Source organism: Centropristis striata, chromosome 21 (assembly GCF_030273125.1).
Source record: "Centropristis striata isolate RG_2023a ecotype Rhode Island chromosome 21, C.striata_1.0, whole genome shotgun sequence".
NCBI lineage: Eukaryota > Metazoa > Chordata > Actinopteri > Perciformes > Serranidae > Centropristis > Centropristis striata.
In genome coordinates, this window is record NC_081537.1 from 17239949 (window position 1) to 17257355 (window position 17407).

Genomic DNA, 17407 nt, shown 5'->3' on the forward strand with positions numbered 1-17407 from the left:
TATATTAGCTTAGTTGCTTCTACCTAATTATGCATGCCTAGATGAAAGTCAATCAAGAGGGAGCTTCAAATACCAAGAATAAATGGAGGCTAAATAAAGAAGAGTAAAATGATGAGAATCTTAGTTCTTTCAAACGTCTTTTACTTAGTTCTCCATAACCACTTAAAAATTCAATAAATATTAACATTTAAAACTTTCATTCACGTACGTATATACAAGAACTATACAATAAACATGATGTTATAAACTGCAATGCAGGAATGTTGTAACAGTATGACCAACCACATTCTGTAGACTTACAGCATCGCCTGTGTTTGTTTTTGTTTTTTTTAACAATTGCAACATACTTTCCATTAAATTCCTGGTTGTTAATTTCTTTTCAAAACTTGAAATTTACACTATATACATTATTATCTGTAAATTATCTCAGTTACAAAAAGATAACAATGAGTTGTTCTTTTTTTTTTTCATACATTTTTTGTTTGTTTTTAAAGCATTAAGTGACTGACTTCCACAAAGGCAGACAGAGGGCATGCTACAGTGGGGTTGGCTTGCAGACAGTCATGATTTTTTTTTCTTACCAGTGAGGATTATCACCAGTACGTTGGACTGGGGGAACAAACAACAACAAAAAAAGAGCACCGGGGACAGAGGAGCCTTGAGGCTCCCTGCCAGGAGTGATGTCTATGGTGTCTGGAGTGTGCCACCGGAATAATTATGGACCTAACAAGTGCCTCATTATAATCAGCCTTGACATATTTCTAAAAGTCATTGTCAACTAATTACACATTAAAATAATTCAATTAAAAATCTACTTAGTTTAAACCTGCTTAGTTTTCCTCGGTGTAAACACTGGATGCAGGGGGAACACTATCTGGGGCTGTCCAAAATGAATCTATCAAATTATAGCTATATATAAGATCTGTAGATCCTTAATGTAACAACAAACAAAGTCCGTGCTATTAGCTGGGTTATAGTTCATAGCTCCCTAAAACCAAACTAAAGCAACAGGATCAGTGATTGGCCAACAGTTATGTAATGAGCTGTTCTGCCACCCTGCTAAACAGAAGCTCCTGTTATTGCTCTTTGGGTTGGACGTAATTACATTTTAATATTAATATTATATTAATATTAATTAAATATTTAAATAAAAAAACTTCAAATGTGACAGCTGTCTTTAAAGGTGTAATATGTCACTTTGTTAGCTGGTTATTACAAACACACAGCGTTGAAAGTTGACCCCCTATCCTGTCACTAAAGACAGACAGAGAGGAGGAGTGGTGGTTGAGCGAGTAAACGAAGAGAGGAAGCCGCAAAAAGTAAGCCGCAAATCAGGGATAAAACGTAATTTTTCGGATTGTTTCAGTGTTCTAAAGCACAAATTAACACACACATCTCTGCACAATCCTACAGAAAGGGATGCAATTTAATAAAAAATATATCTATATTTTTGCAGTTTTATTTTAAAATTCTATGAATTCTTAAAACAGAATAAAATATTAAAATTATTAATCTGCTAATTTACTCATGTGTTATTTAATGCATCATTAAAATGTAATATGATTTGTATTGAACTAGTTAATCACTTCTTAATATATCAACTGTTGATCATTTTACACTGGCAGGGTCTATGATTATTGTGGTGGCACACTCCAGTCTCCATAGCTGACACGTGCACCTCCAAAACCATGGCCTTTGACCTCTCCTCACATGTTCACAATACAAGTTCAATAGTAGTTCTAATGCACTTGAAAAAACAGGATTACACAACTGTACACAGATAAAAACATGAATGTAGCAATGCAGTCATCACATTTTGAACACGTCTTGTAGTCGTTTTAGTTTACAGCACCTGACAATTTTTTTCTTCCGTTTCATATTTGAAGCACAGAGGGCAGAGCCACGTTGTGCACAGATCACTCTGGAGTTTTGATGAGGTAACCATCGCTGGTCTGGTCTAAGTTCACTGGCATGGAAAATCTTTGTAAAAAAAAGAAAGAAAACATCTGCAGCAAGACTGCAAGTCTATTAGATGCTGCAGTGGGTGAGCTGATGCACAAGACCGTCTCACTGAGCAGCACGTTCACAACATCGCTCACTGTTCATTTCTGAGCTGACAGGGTTCTGTGACTCGAGTCCCTCTCAGATCCTAAATCGTCCCTTCTTGACCTGGCAGCGACTGGGCCTAAAGTGCTGTTTGGACTGTGCTCTTTAGAGGCACCTCCACTGGAGTCTGCTGTGGGCTGAGGAAGCCCTGGAGGTAGAAGAGGCCCCGGGTCTGAGTCTCCTCTCCCAGCTGTGAGGGAGGAGTCGCTGGTAGGACCCTGAGGCTGAGCAGCACCTGTGGATGGCGAGGCTTCAGCAGCAACAGAGGTGGTTGGCACCGGGACGGTGGAGCGAATCCGTCTGCTGATTGCTTTAGTGGTTTGCAGTGGACTCTGGGTCGTAGCGGTTGGAGGAGCCTTGGGTGATGCAGTGTGAGAAGGAGCAGAGGTCTCTGGTTCAACTGGGGCCACTGGGGTGTTATGGAGGTCAGGACTATGTGTGGCGAGGTTTTCTTTCTTATTGCAAGACTCACAGCAAAGCTTATTATATCCAGGGATGGAACAATATCGTGCAAGAACCTCCATTTGACAGAAAATTGATTTATCCCCCAGACATGGCTCATCTAGTAATGACAAAGGAGAGGACATCACGGTTGGAAGAAAGACAGCATTTCTACTGTGGATGAACATGTGTAGATCAAAGTATTGATTTATAACACAGATTACTAGTGACTTACTTGAAGAGATTTTGTGGACAGGGTTTTCAGGAGCCCTTTGGTGAACAGCTTGGTCTTTTATTGTGGAGTTTTCCATTGTTTCAACAGTGAGAGGAGATGCTGGCTGTCCTGAAGTGGAGAACAGAATTTGGCAGAAAATATTCCTAAATAAGACATTGAACAGCAACCACAAGCTCTTGACAACTTATTGCTACTGTAAGAAACCAGTCTTCTTTTGAAAACTTATAATAGTTTACAAGTATGCAGGACGTCTTCATTGTGTTTTTGACAATGAAAAAAATAATTTTGCCCACTGATTGGAAGGTCAGTGGTTCATTCCCTGACCAAAATGAACCCCAAATTGGTCCCGATTCTCTGCCATCTGTCTATGAATGAGTTCCTGGTGTTGGCAGGTGCTACCATGTGGGGTAGCCTTGGCCACCAGTGTATGAATGTGTGTGTGAATGGGTGAATAATCATCTGTAGTGTTAAAGCGATTTGACAATACATTACATTACATGTCATTTAGCTGACGCTTTTGTCCAAAGGGACTTACAATTAGTGCTTTAAACCTGAAGATTCTAGCCTTAGACCACAGGAATCAAGTAAGTACATAACTTTAAGAGCCAACTGTAATCGCTACAGGAGTCTTTTCTGTTGAAGAAGAGCATTTTTTTTTTTAAAGGTTTTTTAGGTGACCATTACTTAAGCGAGGTATTGTTGGAAGAGGTAGGTCTTCAGCCTGCAGCGGAAGATGTCCAGGCTGTCTGAGGTCCTGATGTCGGTGGGGAGCTCGTTCCACCATTTGGGTGCCAAGACAGAGAAAAGTCTGGAGGTGGTTTTGAGGCGAGTCGTCCCACGCAGGGAGGGAGTCGCCAGCTGTTTCGCTGATGCAGAGCGGAGAGGACGAGCAGGGGTGTAGACTTTGACAAGGTCCTGGATGTAAGTAGGACCTGAACCATTAGCAGCAGAGAACGCCAGAGCTAGAGTCTTGAAGCGTATCCGCGTAGCCCCCGATAGCCAGTGGAGGGAGCGGAGGAGGGGTGTTGTGTGTGAAAATTTGGAAAGATTGAAGACCAATCGAGCAGCTGCATTCTGGATGAGTTGCAGAGGTCGGATGGCTTTGGCAGTCAGACCTGCCATGAGGGAGTTGCAGTAGTCCAGGCGTGAGATGACCAGCGCCTGGACAAGGAACTGAGCTGCCTTCTGAGTGGGAAACGGGCAGATTCTTCTGATGTTATGCAGCAAGAATCTGCAGGATCTGGTGGTAGCGGTAATGTTTGCATTGAGGGACAGTTGGTTGTCGAGAGTCACACCAAGGTTTTTAACGGTTTCTGTGGAGGCAGCCACTGTATTCTCAACAGTGATGTGGAGGTCAGTGGTGGGAGAGCCCTTCCCTGGGAGGTAAAGTAGCTCAGTCTTTTCCAGGTTGAGTTTGAGGTGGTGCGAGGACATCCACTGGGAGATGTCGGCTAGACATGCAGAGATACGTGCTGCTGCCTGTGTTTCTGACTGAGGAAAGGAGAGGATTAGCTGGGTGTCGTCGGCATAGCTATGATAGGAGAAGCCATGCGAGTGTTTAGAGAGCAGAGGGAGTTGGTGTATACCGAGAAAAGAAGTGGACCAAGGACAGAGCCTTGAGGGACCCCGGTGGTGAGTGGACAGGGTTCTGACACAGAACCCCTCCAAGTCACACGAAAGGTGCAGTCCTTGAGATAGGACTTGAGTAGGGAGAGGGCAGAGTGGTCTATACGTCTATACGACTTGAAAATTGCTTTGAATTGCTTTAAAATGTAATGGTAAATGCACTGCACTCATATAGCGATTTACACTACAGACGGCGCTCATTCTCCCATTCACACACACATTCATACTGGTGGCCGAGGCTACCAGGGCACACTGGTGCCACCTGCCATGGTCTGGGATCGAACCAACGATCTTCCGAACAATGTGTGACCACTCTACCAACTGAGCCACAGCCACCCCTGCTTTATATATTGCTATAGTGCTATAGGTGCAGTCCATTTACTATTCATCAAGCAATTACAACTCAGTTGATTATGACTAAATGTGCATTATGCAGCAATCGAGAATCACTTATAAATCATTTGAAAGAAATACAAATCTTTGTTCCATTTCTTCACATTTTCTATGTTTTCATAATGGAAAAGGCAGTTACTCCTACGGATGACATTGTTGAATACCATCCACTTAGTGGATGTGCACGGATCTCACCTGGACACAGACTTAGTTTGCAAATGAGGACTGTTTCCGGCTTCTCTCCCTCACATTCTCCGATGGTGTTGTCGCTGGCCTTGCAAACCACCTGCCTTTGCTGAATCCCTTCGCCACAGGTCACCGAACACTGCCACACCACACACATACACACATTTTAAAGTGATAAGAAACCGATTAACACTTAACTCTAGTATGAGGAAATTACTTACAACACTTTTACAGCTCTTGATGAACACAGTCGGGGTCTCACATGCGGCAATTATTGGAATTTTTACACATATAGCTTGTTTGCCCTGGTTTGAGTCACTTGATGAGTTTATAAGCTTGGGGCAAAATAAAAAAAAATATTATTCATGCACGGCCTCCGGCTCACAAAACATTAGCAAAGTGGCTTGGACTGAGCCACACATTACTATTTTGGTCATGCTCATCTACAGGACAGAGGAAAAGGCCATGCATGTATTACTAAAAGGCAGTGGGAGCGAGAGGGACAATAAATCCGTGTGGTGTGGGGATTTTAATGATCAATTATCTTTCTCCAGAATTGTAGACATTTACGCTACAACTAGGCTAAGTTTGAAGTTTGAACTGAAGAAGATCTGTTGCAGCTCTGTAGCTCTGACTCACCTGAGACCACGCCCCTGTCCTCCACTGGGTGGGACATGTGGTGTGGTTACAAGCCCTCCTCATCTCAGGCCGATTCTCTGTGCAGTGCTTGCTGTGCACGGGCCTGTTGGTGCCATTATGGAGCGCCTGCATGCACTGCACCACCCTGGTCTGGTAGCCGAGCTTCCCGCAGGTCTTACTGCAGGGACTCCACTCTTCCACCTCCCACCTGTCAGCAGATCGGGCTCTTTGAAAAAGCTTTTCAGGTCACATACCAGTTATTATTGCTCAGCTTGTTGAACAGTACTCATTCCATGTCAAGTTGGACACATGGAGCAGAAGCAATTATCACCACTTTTACCGTAGTTCCACCTATTACTTGAGGGTACTTACGTGGGCTGGCTGCATTCTTGCACATTGCAGCGTTTGCGTATGGGTTTAGGCTTCTTGCTGGTTTCACAAAAGTTGCGATGCACTAACCGGCTGTCACTCTTCCTCCTGCATCCATATTTTGTGTACTGTATCCCTGAAAGGATGGAGAGTATACAAAATTAATCTTCCAGTAGGGTCATATAGTCATATAATGGGTCCATTTAAAGGAGCTTGAACTGTGGTTTTAGAGGAGCAAGAGGATTAGCCGGTATATGTTACATGTTTTTTTGTTATCATAGATTTGTATGTAGTCCCTACAGTCATGTAAAAAATATTAGACCACCCTTGTTTCTCCAATATCTTGTTCATTTTAAGGTACATTTGTTTGGACAAATATAATGATAACAACTAAAATAACTGATAAGAGTTTAATTTAAGAGCTGGTATCTAGCCATTTTGCATGGTTTTCTTGATGATAACTAAAATCATTATCAAAATGTTATCATTAAATTTGTCCAAATGTATCTTTAATTGAACCAGGCATTAAAATTAACAAGAAATTAAAGAAAACAATGGTCTAATCATTTTTTACCATGACTGTATGTTGTTTTTATGTATGTCCATGTCTGTTGTTTCCATCAAGGACCATGTTGAAAACTTTTAATCATGCTTGGGGCTGTTATGCTTTTAAATTCCTAATACATTTTCTATTTAAAAAAGTATCACATTTATTTCACTCACTGTGTAATGAAAAATATGTCAGAAACTAGTCAAACAATGCAAAGACAATTTCAAGTTCCTGGAATCTACTGTGTCCACAATTTTGTCATTTAAATTGTTTGTCTTGTCAGCGATGTACAAAATGAGGGCCATTTAGATGTAATGTTTTCTTGTTTATTTACCGGATGAATGTTTTATTCATCGATGTCTGACTTTTGAATTGTTAAAGAAAAAAACTGCTCTCAGCCCCTCCGCCTGTGTTGAATTGCATCAGAAAAACACTGAATTTTAATGTGAAACTGCTTTATTTTGTGTTTTAAATTTCAAAATCACTTGGTCCGTTTGTTTTGGAGAGGAAGAGACCTTTACAGATTATTCGGCTCCTGGTAAAACATCCTGAGCAATGAAATCTAACTGGAAGAAACTGACTGCAATGATGACACTTCTCAGCCTTTTGTTACTGTTTTGATTGAAAAAAATGACATGTTACCATTTAATTTGGTGCTTTTTTATAATTCTTTTTGGAGAAACAGATTAAATGTCTTTTGTCTGAATGGAGATTTAGACAGTCAGTAACATTTTCTACTCTAGACTTTGCTGTTTTCCTAAGACACCAATTAACAATGTACAGATGTATCAAACATATGTTAACTGACCTCCTCCGCAGGGTTTGGAGCACTGGGACCAGCTTTTCAGTGCCCACTCGTAGGTGTCAAGTTCAGCCAGAAGAACGTTGTTGTTGGTAATAAGCGGTAACAGGTCCTCATGTATAATATATTTATATGTCAGGCTGATCTTTGCATCTTCTTCCATGGGAATGACCTGCAACAAAGTGAAAGACGATTATTAGAAGAACAAAAAACCTCTGGAAATCATTATTATTATATTTAGGTGTCTCACTCACCAGCACTATGATGCCTTCATGCAGAGGGCCAGTTGTTTTGAGCGTCTCCTTCTCATCATCGAGGGAATACTCCCACTGTAAACCGTTCTCGATGAAAGTCTTTGTTTCAGCGTCTTCACTTTTTGCATTCAGTATGAAGTTTCCAGTAACTTGATTCTTCACCGCTGTCAGTAATTAGTGAGAAAAAAAGTTATTTAATGCACGAGTGGTGGGGAAGAATGTGTGCACATCATGTAGTATTTAGTTTTATTCATTAAAAATCTCAAAAATTGAAGAGAAATTGGGGATCAACCCTTCCCTCCCCCCGCCAAACATCTGAGATTTTCCTTTAGGCAGGGAATGTGTCAGTATGTATTTTGAGATGTTTGGTGCTGTGGTTAGCCAACGGTAATTTCTCCAAGTTGTGTGTCATCTCTTCTTCCCATGAGCTAATAAAAGCCAGAGTGGGAGAGAGTGGAGAAAAGAGGAGGCCGATGGTTTAGGCTGAATGTCACAGGGATCCTGACACACCATCGTCACGTCTTCTCTGACCTTATGAACCTTTAGAGCTCCAGTCTTGTTATTTCTGACACATCTTTCTTTTCCTTTTCCTATCACCACAGAAGCATGAGAGTGTTATAAAAGTAGCAATTATTTGTCCGACACTAGTTCCCTACTAATTAAAGTTTGTCACGTTTGTGCTGCTAGATTAAGCAGTTGATACATAAGACAAGCACAGCGTGGTAATTATTTTCTCCTTTAAAGTAAAAAAGCTGTTATAAAAACCTTTATTGAACTGAACTTCAGGGACTGGCAATCTGTTTCACAACTATAAAAAAGTGTCAAATTCAGACGAGAAAACAAAGGCGGTAGCTGATATTTGCAGACTTTCTGTCTAAAGAAACCTTAACCTACAACGATATGTACGCAGATGTGACTTTGGCAACACTTCTGTGTAAAACAGAAAATTCTGTGTGCCATCAGACACCACAGGGGGGCATAGCCTTAAACTCTTGGTGTTCGAAAGGGTTAGTCACACAATAAAACAAATAAACTAATAGACTGAGGGAGTGCTCTGTGTGTGGTTAAAATGACTGATTTTTCCAAGGGAGTCTGGTGATTTTGAGGAGGGCCCAGATGGACATAATGGCTTCAGTTCCCCTTCAGAAAGGGCTGTCTGATGACAAGGTCAAGTGGTGAAGTGCATGTAGCTAATTTTTGTAAAGACCCTTTGCTGTTTAATATTCTTTTAAATATCCTTTTTGAAGCGCCACAAAAACCCCATGGTTATCCCTCAGACAGATATCTTAAAACCCGGACAAATGAAGCCAAAGGTCTTTATATTTTCGTGCGTGTTTCGTTTCAGCTGACTCTTTCATGTCCCTCGTTATTGAGTGAACTTGGTGATCCTGTGCTCTGTCTGTAGGCAATTATACAGCTAGTCTGACCCAGCAATTACAATCATGTGATATGATCACATGCACACCCACGTACTCATATAAACCAGTGACCTGTAACACTGGGAAAAACAGTGGTGGAAAGAGTATTTAGATATCTTACTTAAATAAAAGTACTAATACCACACTGTGAAATTACTCCACTACAAAATAAAAGGCCTGCATTCAAAACTTACTGAAATAAAAGTACAATTGTATCAGCATCAAAATGTACGTAGGTGTATACCTGGATAATAAGTTAAACACTGACGGTCTCTACAAAAAGGGGCAGAGCCGCCTCTTTTTCTTAAGTAAGCTTAGATCTCTGGACATCTGTAGTAAGATGCTGCAGATGTTTTATCAGTCCGTGGTGTTAGTGTGTTGTTTTATGCTGCAGTCTTCTGGGGAGGCAGCATCAGACACAGAGATGCAAGGCGGTTGGAAACTGGTCTAAAGAGCTGGTTCTGTGGTTGGAGCCAGGTTGGACACACTGGAGGAGGTGGTGGAGAGATGACCTGTCAAGATGTTCCAGGCCATCCTGAAATGCCCGAATCATCTGCTACACGAAACCTTTATGGACCAAAAGAACAGCAGTGGACGGCTCCTCTCTTTCCGTTGCAGGACGGAGAGATACAAAAGATCCTTCGCCCCTACAGCCATCAGGCTGTCTCATTCTTCAAGAGATTCTACCAGACTAACTGAATTTCCCCTTGGGGATGAATAAAGTAATTTTGATTGATTGATTTGATTAAAATATCAAAAGTAAAAGCACTCATTATGCAGAATGAACCCACTCAGATTGTTTTATATATTCCAAATATATTATTAGATTATTTGTATTGATGCATTTGTGTAAGCAGCATTTTCATTTTGTAAAGACAGAGCTATTATAAGGTTACATTTAAAAAATGTCTCATGACTCTAAATTGATCATGTTTTTATGTTAAATCTTGACTTGAAAAAAGTTACTAAAGCTGTCAGCTAAATGTAGTGGAGTAAAATGTACAATATTTGCCTCAAAATGTAGGGGAGTAGAAGTATAAAGTTACAAATGTGGAAAAAGTCAAGTAAAGTAGTATGTCAAAATTGTACTTAGGTACAGTTCATAAGTAAATGTACTTAGTTACTTTCCACCACTGGAAAAAACGGGTCTGGTGTTGTTGAATTCTAGTCCCAAACTAGTTAAAAAATGTTAAGGGGGACACACTTACCAATTATATGAGGGGAAGTCTCGTTCTCTTCGATAACAATGTGTCTGGCTCCTATTGGGATGTCGAACATTTTCAGCATTCCTGATGAGAAAAAGGGACACGGCACAGTTTAGCTGAGACCTCTAAACAGCAGGCACTTATTGTGGGCTAAGCCAAATATGAGACTGAGACGGACAGTTTGATGGTAATGTGAGGTACAGGCTGTGGTCAAACATAAAGGATTAGAAATATGATTTCAGAACTGGCGATGGTCCATATAGCTGATAATTACCATTCTTTTTGGGCGTCTTGGTGAGTGTCAGCTTCACGGTGCGACAGTGCGAGTTGTCCCCCTCACACACTCCACATTTGTCCTCTTGTTTGTATGAGCCGACCTCCTTGTCACAGCCTACGTGCTGTTGGGGGGGGGGGAAGGCAACAACGGTCAATCGAATTAGAGCAACGATGCCTGACTTTTTGTGCAGGGAAAATGATGCCATGGGAAAATGCTGTAAGCATCTGATTTGGAGGTTTGGGATGATGCATGCTGGAAACACACCCAGACATAACAGGGGTGTAGCCATAACACAGAAGAGCAAGTCTGCATCAATAAAAGCCTCAACTTTTTGTCCAAGGTGAATACTCAGACAAAATAATGTCTGTGTGTGTGCGTTTCTGAGTGCAGAATTCTTTCTAATATCTCTATTTTAATAACCATCAAAATACACTGCAGTGAAGGATAAGTCACTGCATTTCCAAACTCAGCTTCTTGTCTGGAATTTTTTGTTTCATGCTGCATAAGGATAGAAATTACTGCAAAAGGCAACACCAATTGTTTTAAATAATTATCTTATTTATTTTATCTTAAAAAATCTAACATGTATTAAATGATAAATACATATAATATTACATATTTAAATAAATTATATTATATAAAGTAAATATTTTTATTTAATATATTAAATCATCTAATTTTGATATATTCAATCAATTTTTCAATGGGAGTTTCAGAGGGCTTTTGCTTTTCTTTGATGTTTTCAACTGTAATATGTAAGTCCTGCATCCCTATGGAAACATCAATCGAAGTTAGAGTGAAATTTTTCGAGTGCCCTCAAGTATTGTTATTATAAATAATGTCTCTGCTCTGAGTAAACAAACTGCAGTTCAATGAGTTTCACTGAGTTTTTGTTTTTTTACAGGATCTGGTTCGTGAAAACTGTTTAGTTTTGTCAAAATTTAAATTGACACATGTAGATTAAAGCTAGCTTGATAAAATATTAAAATTTTAAGCTTTGACTTGGTCATCGCATATGATTCATAAAAAAAAAAATATATATATCAAAACAATTTCTGTTTTTGAAGGTTCCTGGCTATAATAAATAGAGTATTTTTTATGAAAACATGCCTTTGCCGAGGTTTGTTTTTGTGAGTGCATGTACAGCAGAACTGAGTAGAGACATACCAGACACTCTCCTCGGGCGCACACGCTGAAGGGCTCTGAGTAGCTGCAGCGGGTCCCATCATGCATCACCTGGTTCATGAACACCACCTCTCCTGTTTCCTTTGACTTACAGCTCAGCTCGCACTTACGGGCCTCTGAAAAACACAAAAAACACAGTGTGAGTAATGCAACTTCAGAATCTGATAAACACATCAGTAGATAGAGAAGACAGATAACGACCACCTGAGTCTAAATATGCGTGAGAGCAGAGGCTCCTGCAAATGTAATTTATCCAATTATTGCTGTGCATAAAAACACTAGAGCGAAGTTCTGGAAGATAGAGCCAATTCTGCTCCTCTCCTTACAGACTTACCATCTGGGTGCTCGTACGGTAGCCAGGTGTGCTTGATGTTTTTGTGGTATTTGTTGCTCCTCTGGATGCACTGCTGAGCACGGAAGTCCTCGTAGGGGCCAGCACACTCCTCCGTGTTGCACATCTGGTAGTCAAAAGCAGAACCGGGACAATCTCGACCCCCGTATGCAGGCCTGAAAGATGACAAAAACAAAATGTGTTGTGTTCTCAAGGCATTTTCCATCATGATAATCCCAATAATACACAGACTGTCCTTCTTGGTGTGATTCCAGGAGGTTTGGAGGATAGCTGCCTTTAAAAAATTTATAAGATGGAACAAATAATATGTGGGCTAAAGTTCAAAAACCCCAAATTATTAAGAGGTGGATTCCTGCAATGACCCTCAGTCCATTCTCTCTTAAACTTCTTATATGCCATACATTTTATAATAACTGACACTTCTTTCTGTGCCCTTTTAGACACCTCCCTTTTTATATGGAGGTATGGACAGGCTGTGTTACTTGCATTATGTTCCTTTGATTTTTATGGGCAGCTGGAAAGCGAATAAAAACTGACATGTAAAAAAATGTAAGCATGCGAATGGACATCATGTACCTTAATCATAATGTTCTAAGCTCTTATTCACTCTAAAATAATCTCCAGGTTCCCAGCTTTCAGATAATGTACACCCCACCAAAAAATCACAAAAAAATAGTCTATGTAGGTCTCTAAGGGCTGGTAAATGATAACAAATCTGTATTTGCCACCTGTCTTAAATACTAGTACAAGACACTTCCTGTGTGTTTATTTTTGTTTTCATATCTAACATTGTAGATTAATATTTAAGAAAATCAGAACTATGATGGAACACATATGGAATTGTGCAGTAAACAAAAACGTGTCAACAAACCAAAATTTTTTATATTTTAGATTCTTCAAAGTCACCTTTTGTTTTGATGCTCTCAAACGTATTAAGAAGTCAAGAAATGTGAAGAATCTAAAATATAAAACATATTCTGGTTTGTTTAACACTTTTTCTTATTTTACTACATTCTGTACATGTTCTTTCATAGTATGTCTTCAGTATGAATCTACAATGTTGAAAATAATGGGGGAAAAAAATCTAAATCTGTCCCTGCTCTGCAGATCTGCAGTCACGACTGAAAAGCATGTCTCCATCTGTTGAATGTCAGCAGGGTAAGAGTGTGCTTATTCAACCTGTTTTAAGCCAGGTGCCAGATAACAGGACATGTCACTCTAATCATTTTATATTTTATAATGAAAATGTTCTATTTGCCTGATGAAGACCCTGTGGCGTTGAAACGCTGCATTCGAGAATTTTAATGTAATCGATAAAGTATTGAGAGCTATTCCACTGTGCGGATACCCACTCTTGGATGAACACACTGAGAATATAAACTATTTGGCCACTGAAAAAAGCAGCTGATTTAGTTACAGCGTGTTCTGCACTCACGGAGGGTTGTTGCACTGCCTGCTGCGAGAGCGGACGCCACCTCCACATGTTCTGGAACAAGAGCCGAACTTTGACCAAGAGCCCCAACTCCCATCGTGGCCTTGAGGCTCCTGGCTGGATCTCCAGATGCAATGGCCCTTGAAGCACCACTAGAAATATGACAAGGACAGGAAACAAAAATAGCAAAAAAGACAGTATAGAGTAATGGGTGTGACATTTGCTCTACTGTACAAAAATAAAATGATAGTTCAAAGCTGATTCAAAAACGCTTCCCACCTTTCCTGGGGCACACTCTGTTCCATCCACCGGAGGACCTTTTTTGGTTTTACAGAAGTACTGGTTGTCGGGGTGACTGCACCACAGTTGCTTGCAAGGATCGTAGGTTCGAAACTAAAAAGAGAAAACAGCAACTTTGAGCTTCAGTAATTCTTTTGGACAATACAAACATACTTTTCCATTAAACCTTTTCATGTCTCATGAGTAAAATCCACCAGTTTGTACACTGTTACGAAACTCGGCTAAATTAGAGATGTGTTTGAATTAGTGCTCTCAAGTCATTCAGAAAATGAATCTACTTAATTACATGGTTTGTGATTAATCCATTTAAATGGCTTGCCTCTACAACAAAAATGTCCTGCAGTCCATTGAAATCCATTTCACGATTGATTTGATTATTCTCATTCAGTCCGTGTCTAAAAGCCTGTTTGCTTGATGAGACTGGACACACAGCAGGAGATGTGCTGGGTCTGAAGTTCTCTCTCTGCCTCTTAAGACACTGTGTTACATTGTGTTTTTTCTGTGTGCAAAAACTCCTGATGCTCAAATGAAAGACATATAATAATACATGAATACCAAAATGTTATGCAAAGTGCTGGGTATGAAGGGTACAGACTTTGGAAGAAAACGCCCCAGAAAGAAACTAACTGAAACAGGTTTTTAAGACTTTTCAAGGCTTTAAAAACTGACCTGAATAGTGCTATACACAGATCCAAATTCAATATACTGCTATTAAATCTTTGTCAACATTGAATACTGTTCCCATGTGAACAAGCTACTGGACAGTCACAGCCTCTGAAATTAACTACAAGGTAACTTATAAGAAAAATGACCGTTCCTGCCAGCGGAAGGAACATGCAACTTATATTCATACATTTTAATAATCTTGTTGAAAGCTATGTTGTTGTCCAAGTTTAGCAGATGGCCTCTGAGATGCATGTTGGCCAATATGCTCCACCTCTTTTATTTCTCCACATGGACTGAGAGCCGTAGTTTTTAACTGTCTGTCTGTCTGTCTGTCTGTCTGTCTGTCTGTCTGTCTGTCTGTCTGTCTGTCTATTTATCTATCTAGCTGTCTATCTACAGTCGTGGAAAAAAATATTAGACCACCCTTGTTTCTTCAATTTCTTATTCATTTTAATGGTCTGGTTCAACTAAAGGTATACATTTGTTTGGAAAAATATAATGATAACAACAAAAAACAGCTCATAAGAGCCATTTTCCATGATTTTCTTGATAAAGATTTTGGTTATTATCAAGAAAAAAAAGCATGGAAAATGGCTCAATATCAGCTCTTAAAATTAAAAGTCTTATTAGCTATTTTTGTTGTTATCATTATATTTGTCCAAACAAATGTACCTTTAGTTGTACCAGACATTAAAATAATTTAAAATAAACAAGAAATTGAAGAAAACAAGGGTGGTCTAATATTTTTTTTCTATGACGCTATCTATCTATCTATCTATCTATCTATCCATCCATCCATCCATCCATCCATCCATCCATCTATCTATCTATCTATCTATCTAGTATTCAGGAGATTATACAGCTGTGAATGACTTACAGCGGTGCACATTTTATAGCCAACACCAAAATCAAAGCGGCACTGCTCGTCCATCGAATAATTAATTCCAGGGAGCTCAGGAAGCTTGGGCCACTTGTGTTCAAAGGGGTCATCCAGCAGGCAGTCATAGGAGCTGAAGAAAATATGGGAAAAATAACATATATCACACCTTTGGAGAAGAGATATCATGAGACAAAAATTCTACAAGAACAATAGTATTATGTTGAGCTATTTCACACATAAGCCTTGTGGCTTAAAAACAAATATGTGGAGAAAATGAGAAGTCATGGAGTTGGAAAAATAAACATACTGGATGTATCGATTGAGCTCCTGCTTGCTGCAACGTGACCAGTGATATCGGTGGAAAGCTGCTTGGACAAGCGGCGCCATGATGCTGCCCATACTAGTCTCATCAGCACAGCGGTTCCCCTGACCATCGTGCTCCATGCCAAGCCTGGAGAGAAAAAATCATGTGAACAGGAGAAAAGCAACTACAGGAGGAATAGTGGCTGTATTATCTGTCAAGTACTGAATGCATACTTCTTCTTTGATAAGATATCTCCAAATATATCTTGTTCATTTTAATGCCTGGTACAACTCAAGCCATTTTCCATGTTTTTTTCTTGATAATAACCAAAATCTTTATCAAGAAAATCATGGAAAATGGCTCTTATGAGCTATTTTTATTGTTATCATTATATTTGTCCAAACAAATGTACCTTTAGATGTACCAGGCATTAACATGAATAAGAAATTGAAGAAAACATGGGTGGCCTAAAATTTAATATATTAGACCACCCAATCAATGGATGGATGGATGGATGGATGGATGGATGGATGGATAGATGGATAGATAGATAGATAGATAGATAGATAGATAGATATAATTTCTTTGTCCTGAATAAAATAAAAAGATGAGGTCAAAAGACAACACAGGAGTAAGTGCCATGGGTTGGAGTCCATTAGGATGTAGGTGCTATCAGGCAGAACCCATCGTTCTTTGCCATGCTTGAGTGGATGGGATTTTTGAGACGGTTGCCAATTTTAAAAGCTAATATTAAAATATACCTTGCCTTCGTGGATTGTGAAACCTTTATCTGACCATTTAAAGCCACTGCTAAGATGCATTTTTACTTTTGTGTTAAACAAGTTAGATTATTTACGCTTATTCAGCGGGGGTTGTTAAATACCAACAAAATAATTTCCTTTTTTCAGTATTCCAGTCTTAATGGCCATGACAGCAGTAGGTGCTTCAGTTGTTCTCAGAGACTAATTAAAATGAAGAAAGAGAAGAAAACATGCTGAGTTACGGATGCTTCTTGAACAGCAGAGGGACAGGCTGCTGCTGGCATCCGTCTTCTCTGTGAGCTGATAATCAACTGAACTGTTTTTCTACAGGAGGTCCGGAAAAAATTCCCTGTAATGATTAATTCCGGCGGGATGTGATGACACATGAATTATCAATGTTGGATCTAAAGAGCAATTCCAGACTATGACCCAGGCATTAAGTGATGGTTCAGAAAAGGCTGAAACCTAGACAACTTACGTGCTAACTCAATGCATCTGCAGAAATACATACTATAATAATTATGGCTGGCTATTGTTAAAAAAAATAACACCAGTGCCAAATCCAGTAACCTTAATTCTAAAAAGAATGAAACTTCTTCTGCTTGGCTTAATAAGTGTAATAAACATATAAAATGAAAATGGTTCATTTCACACATTTGCATTTTTATATTAAATAGATACTGTTCAATGGTCAATCTGACCCTGAACAGTAGAGGTAACTTATGTTAATTTATCAACTCACTCAATAAAGAGAAAAAAAATAAAAAATAAAAAATAAAATTTTCAATAACTCAATTTCATGTAAAACTTTTATATATTACATGTAGGTCTTTCCAATGTACATAAAGTTTTAATATATTGATTGAGATGGTTAGTAATGGAGTTATTAATGAAATATAAACAATGGTTATTGGGATTTTTTGGTTTCTGACACTTTTGGATAATTAATCATGCCCCGGGTCAAATAGACCCACGAACATTGTTGCTGTTCCTGAGAAACGAACATAACAGGAGGCTTAAAACTAA

The 17407-nt window shown here is 39.4% G+C and overlaps 1 protein-coding gene across 1 annotated transcript in view; it reads right to left on the reverse strand.

Moving 5' to 3' along the window:
* Positions 1–124: 124 nt before the first annotated feature.
* Positions 125–17407, reverse strand: part of LOC131959570 (A disintegrin and metalloproteinase with thrombospondin motifs 14) — a 51332-nt gene continuing 34049 nt past the window's right edge. The window contains exons 8-22 of the mRNA XM_059324776.1: positions 15624–15767; positions 15314–15446; positions 13750–13863; positions 13474–13622; positions 12021–12193; positions 11669–11802; positions 10499–10622; positions 10228–10308; positions 7602–7765; positions 7354–7519; positions 5999–6131; positions 5627–5834; positions 4997–5126; positions 2783–2890; positions 125–2668 (exon numbers count right to left, since the gene is read on the reverse strand). Coding sequence (XP_059180759.1) covers positions 2103–2668; positions 2783–2890; positions 4997–5126; positions 5627–5834; positions 5999–6131; positions 7354–7519; positions 7602–7765; positions 10228–10308; positions 10499–10622; positions 11669–11802; positions 12021–12193; positions 13474–13622; positions 13750–13863; positions 15314–15446; positions 15624–15767 — 2527 coding nt within the window. The 3' untranslated portion in view covers positions 125–2102. The remainder of the gene's footprint in view (positions 2669–2782; positions 2891–4996; positions 5127–5626; positions 5835–5998; positions 6132–7353; positions 7520–7601; positions 7766–10227; positions 10309–10498; positions 10623–11668; positions 11803–12020; positions 12194–13473; positions 13623–13749; positions 13864–15313; positions 15447–15623; positions 15768–17407) is intronic.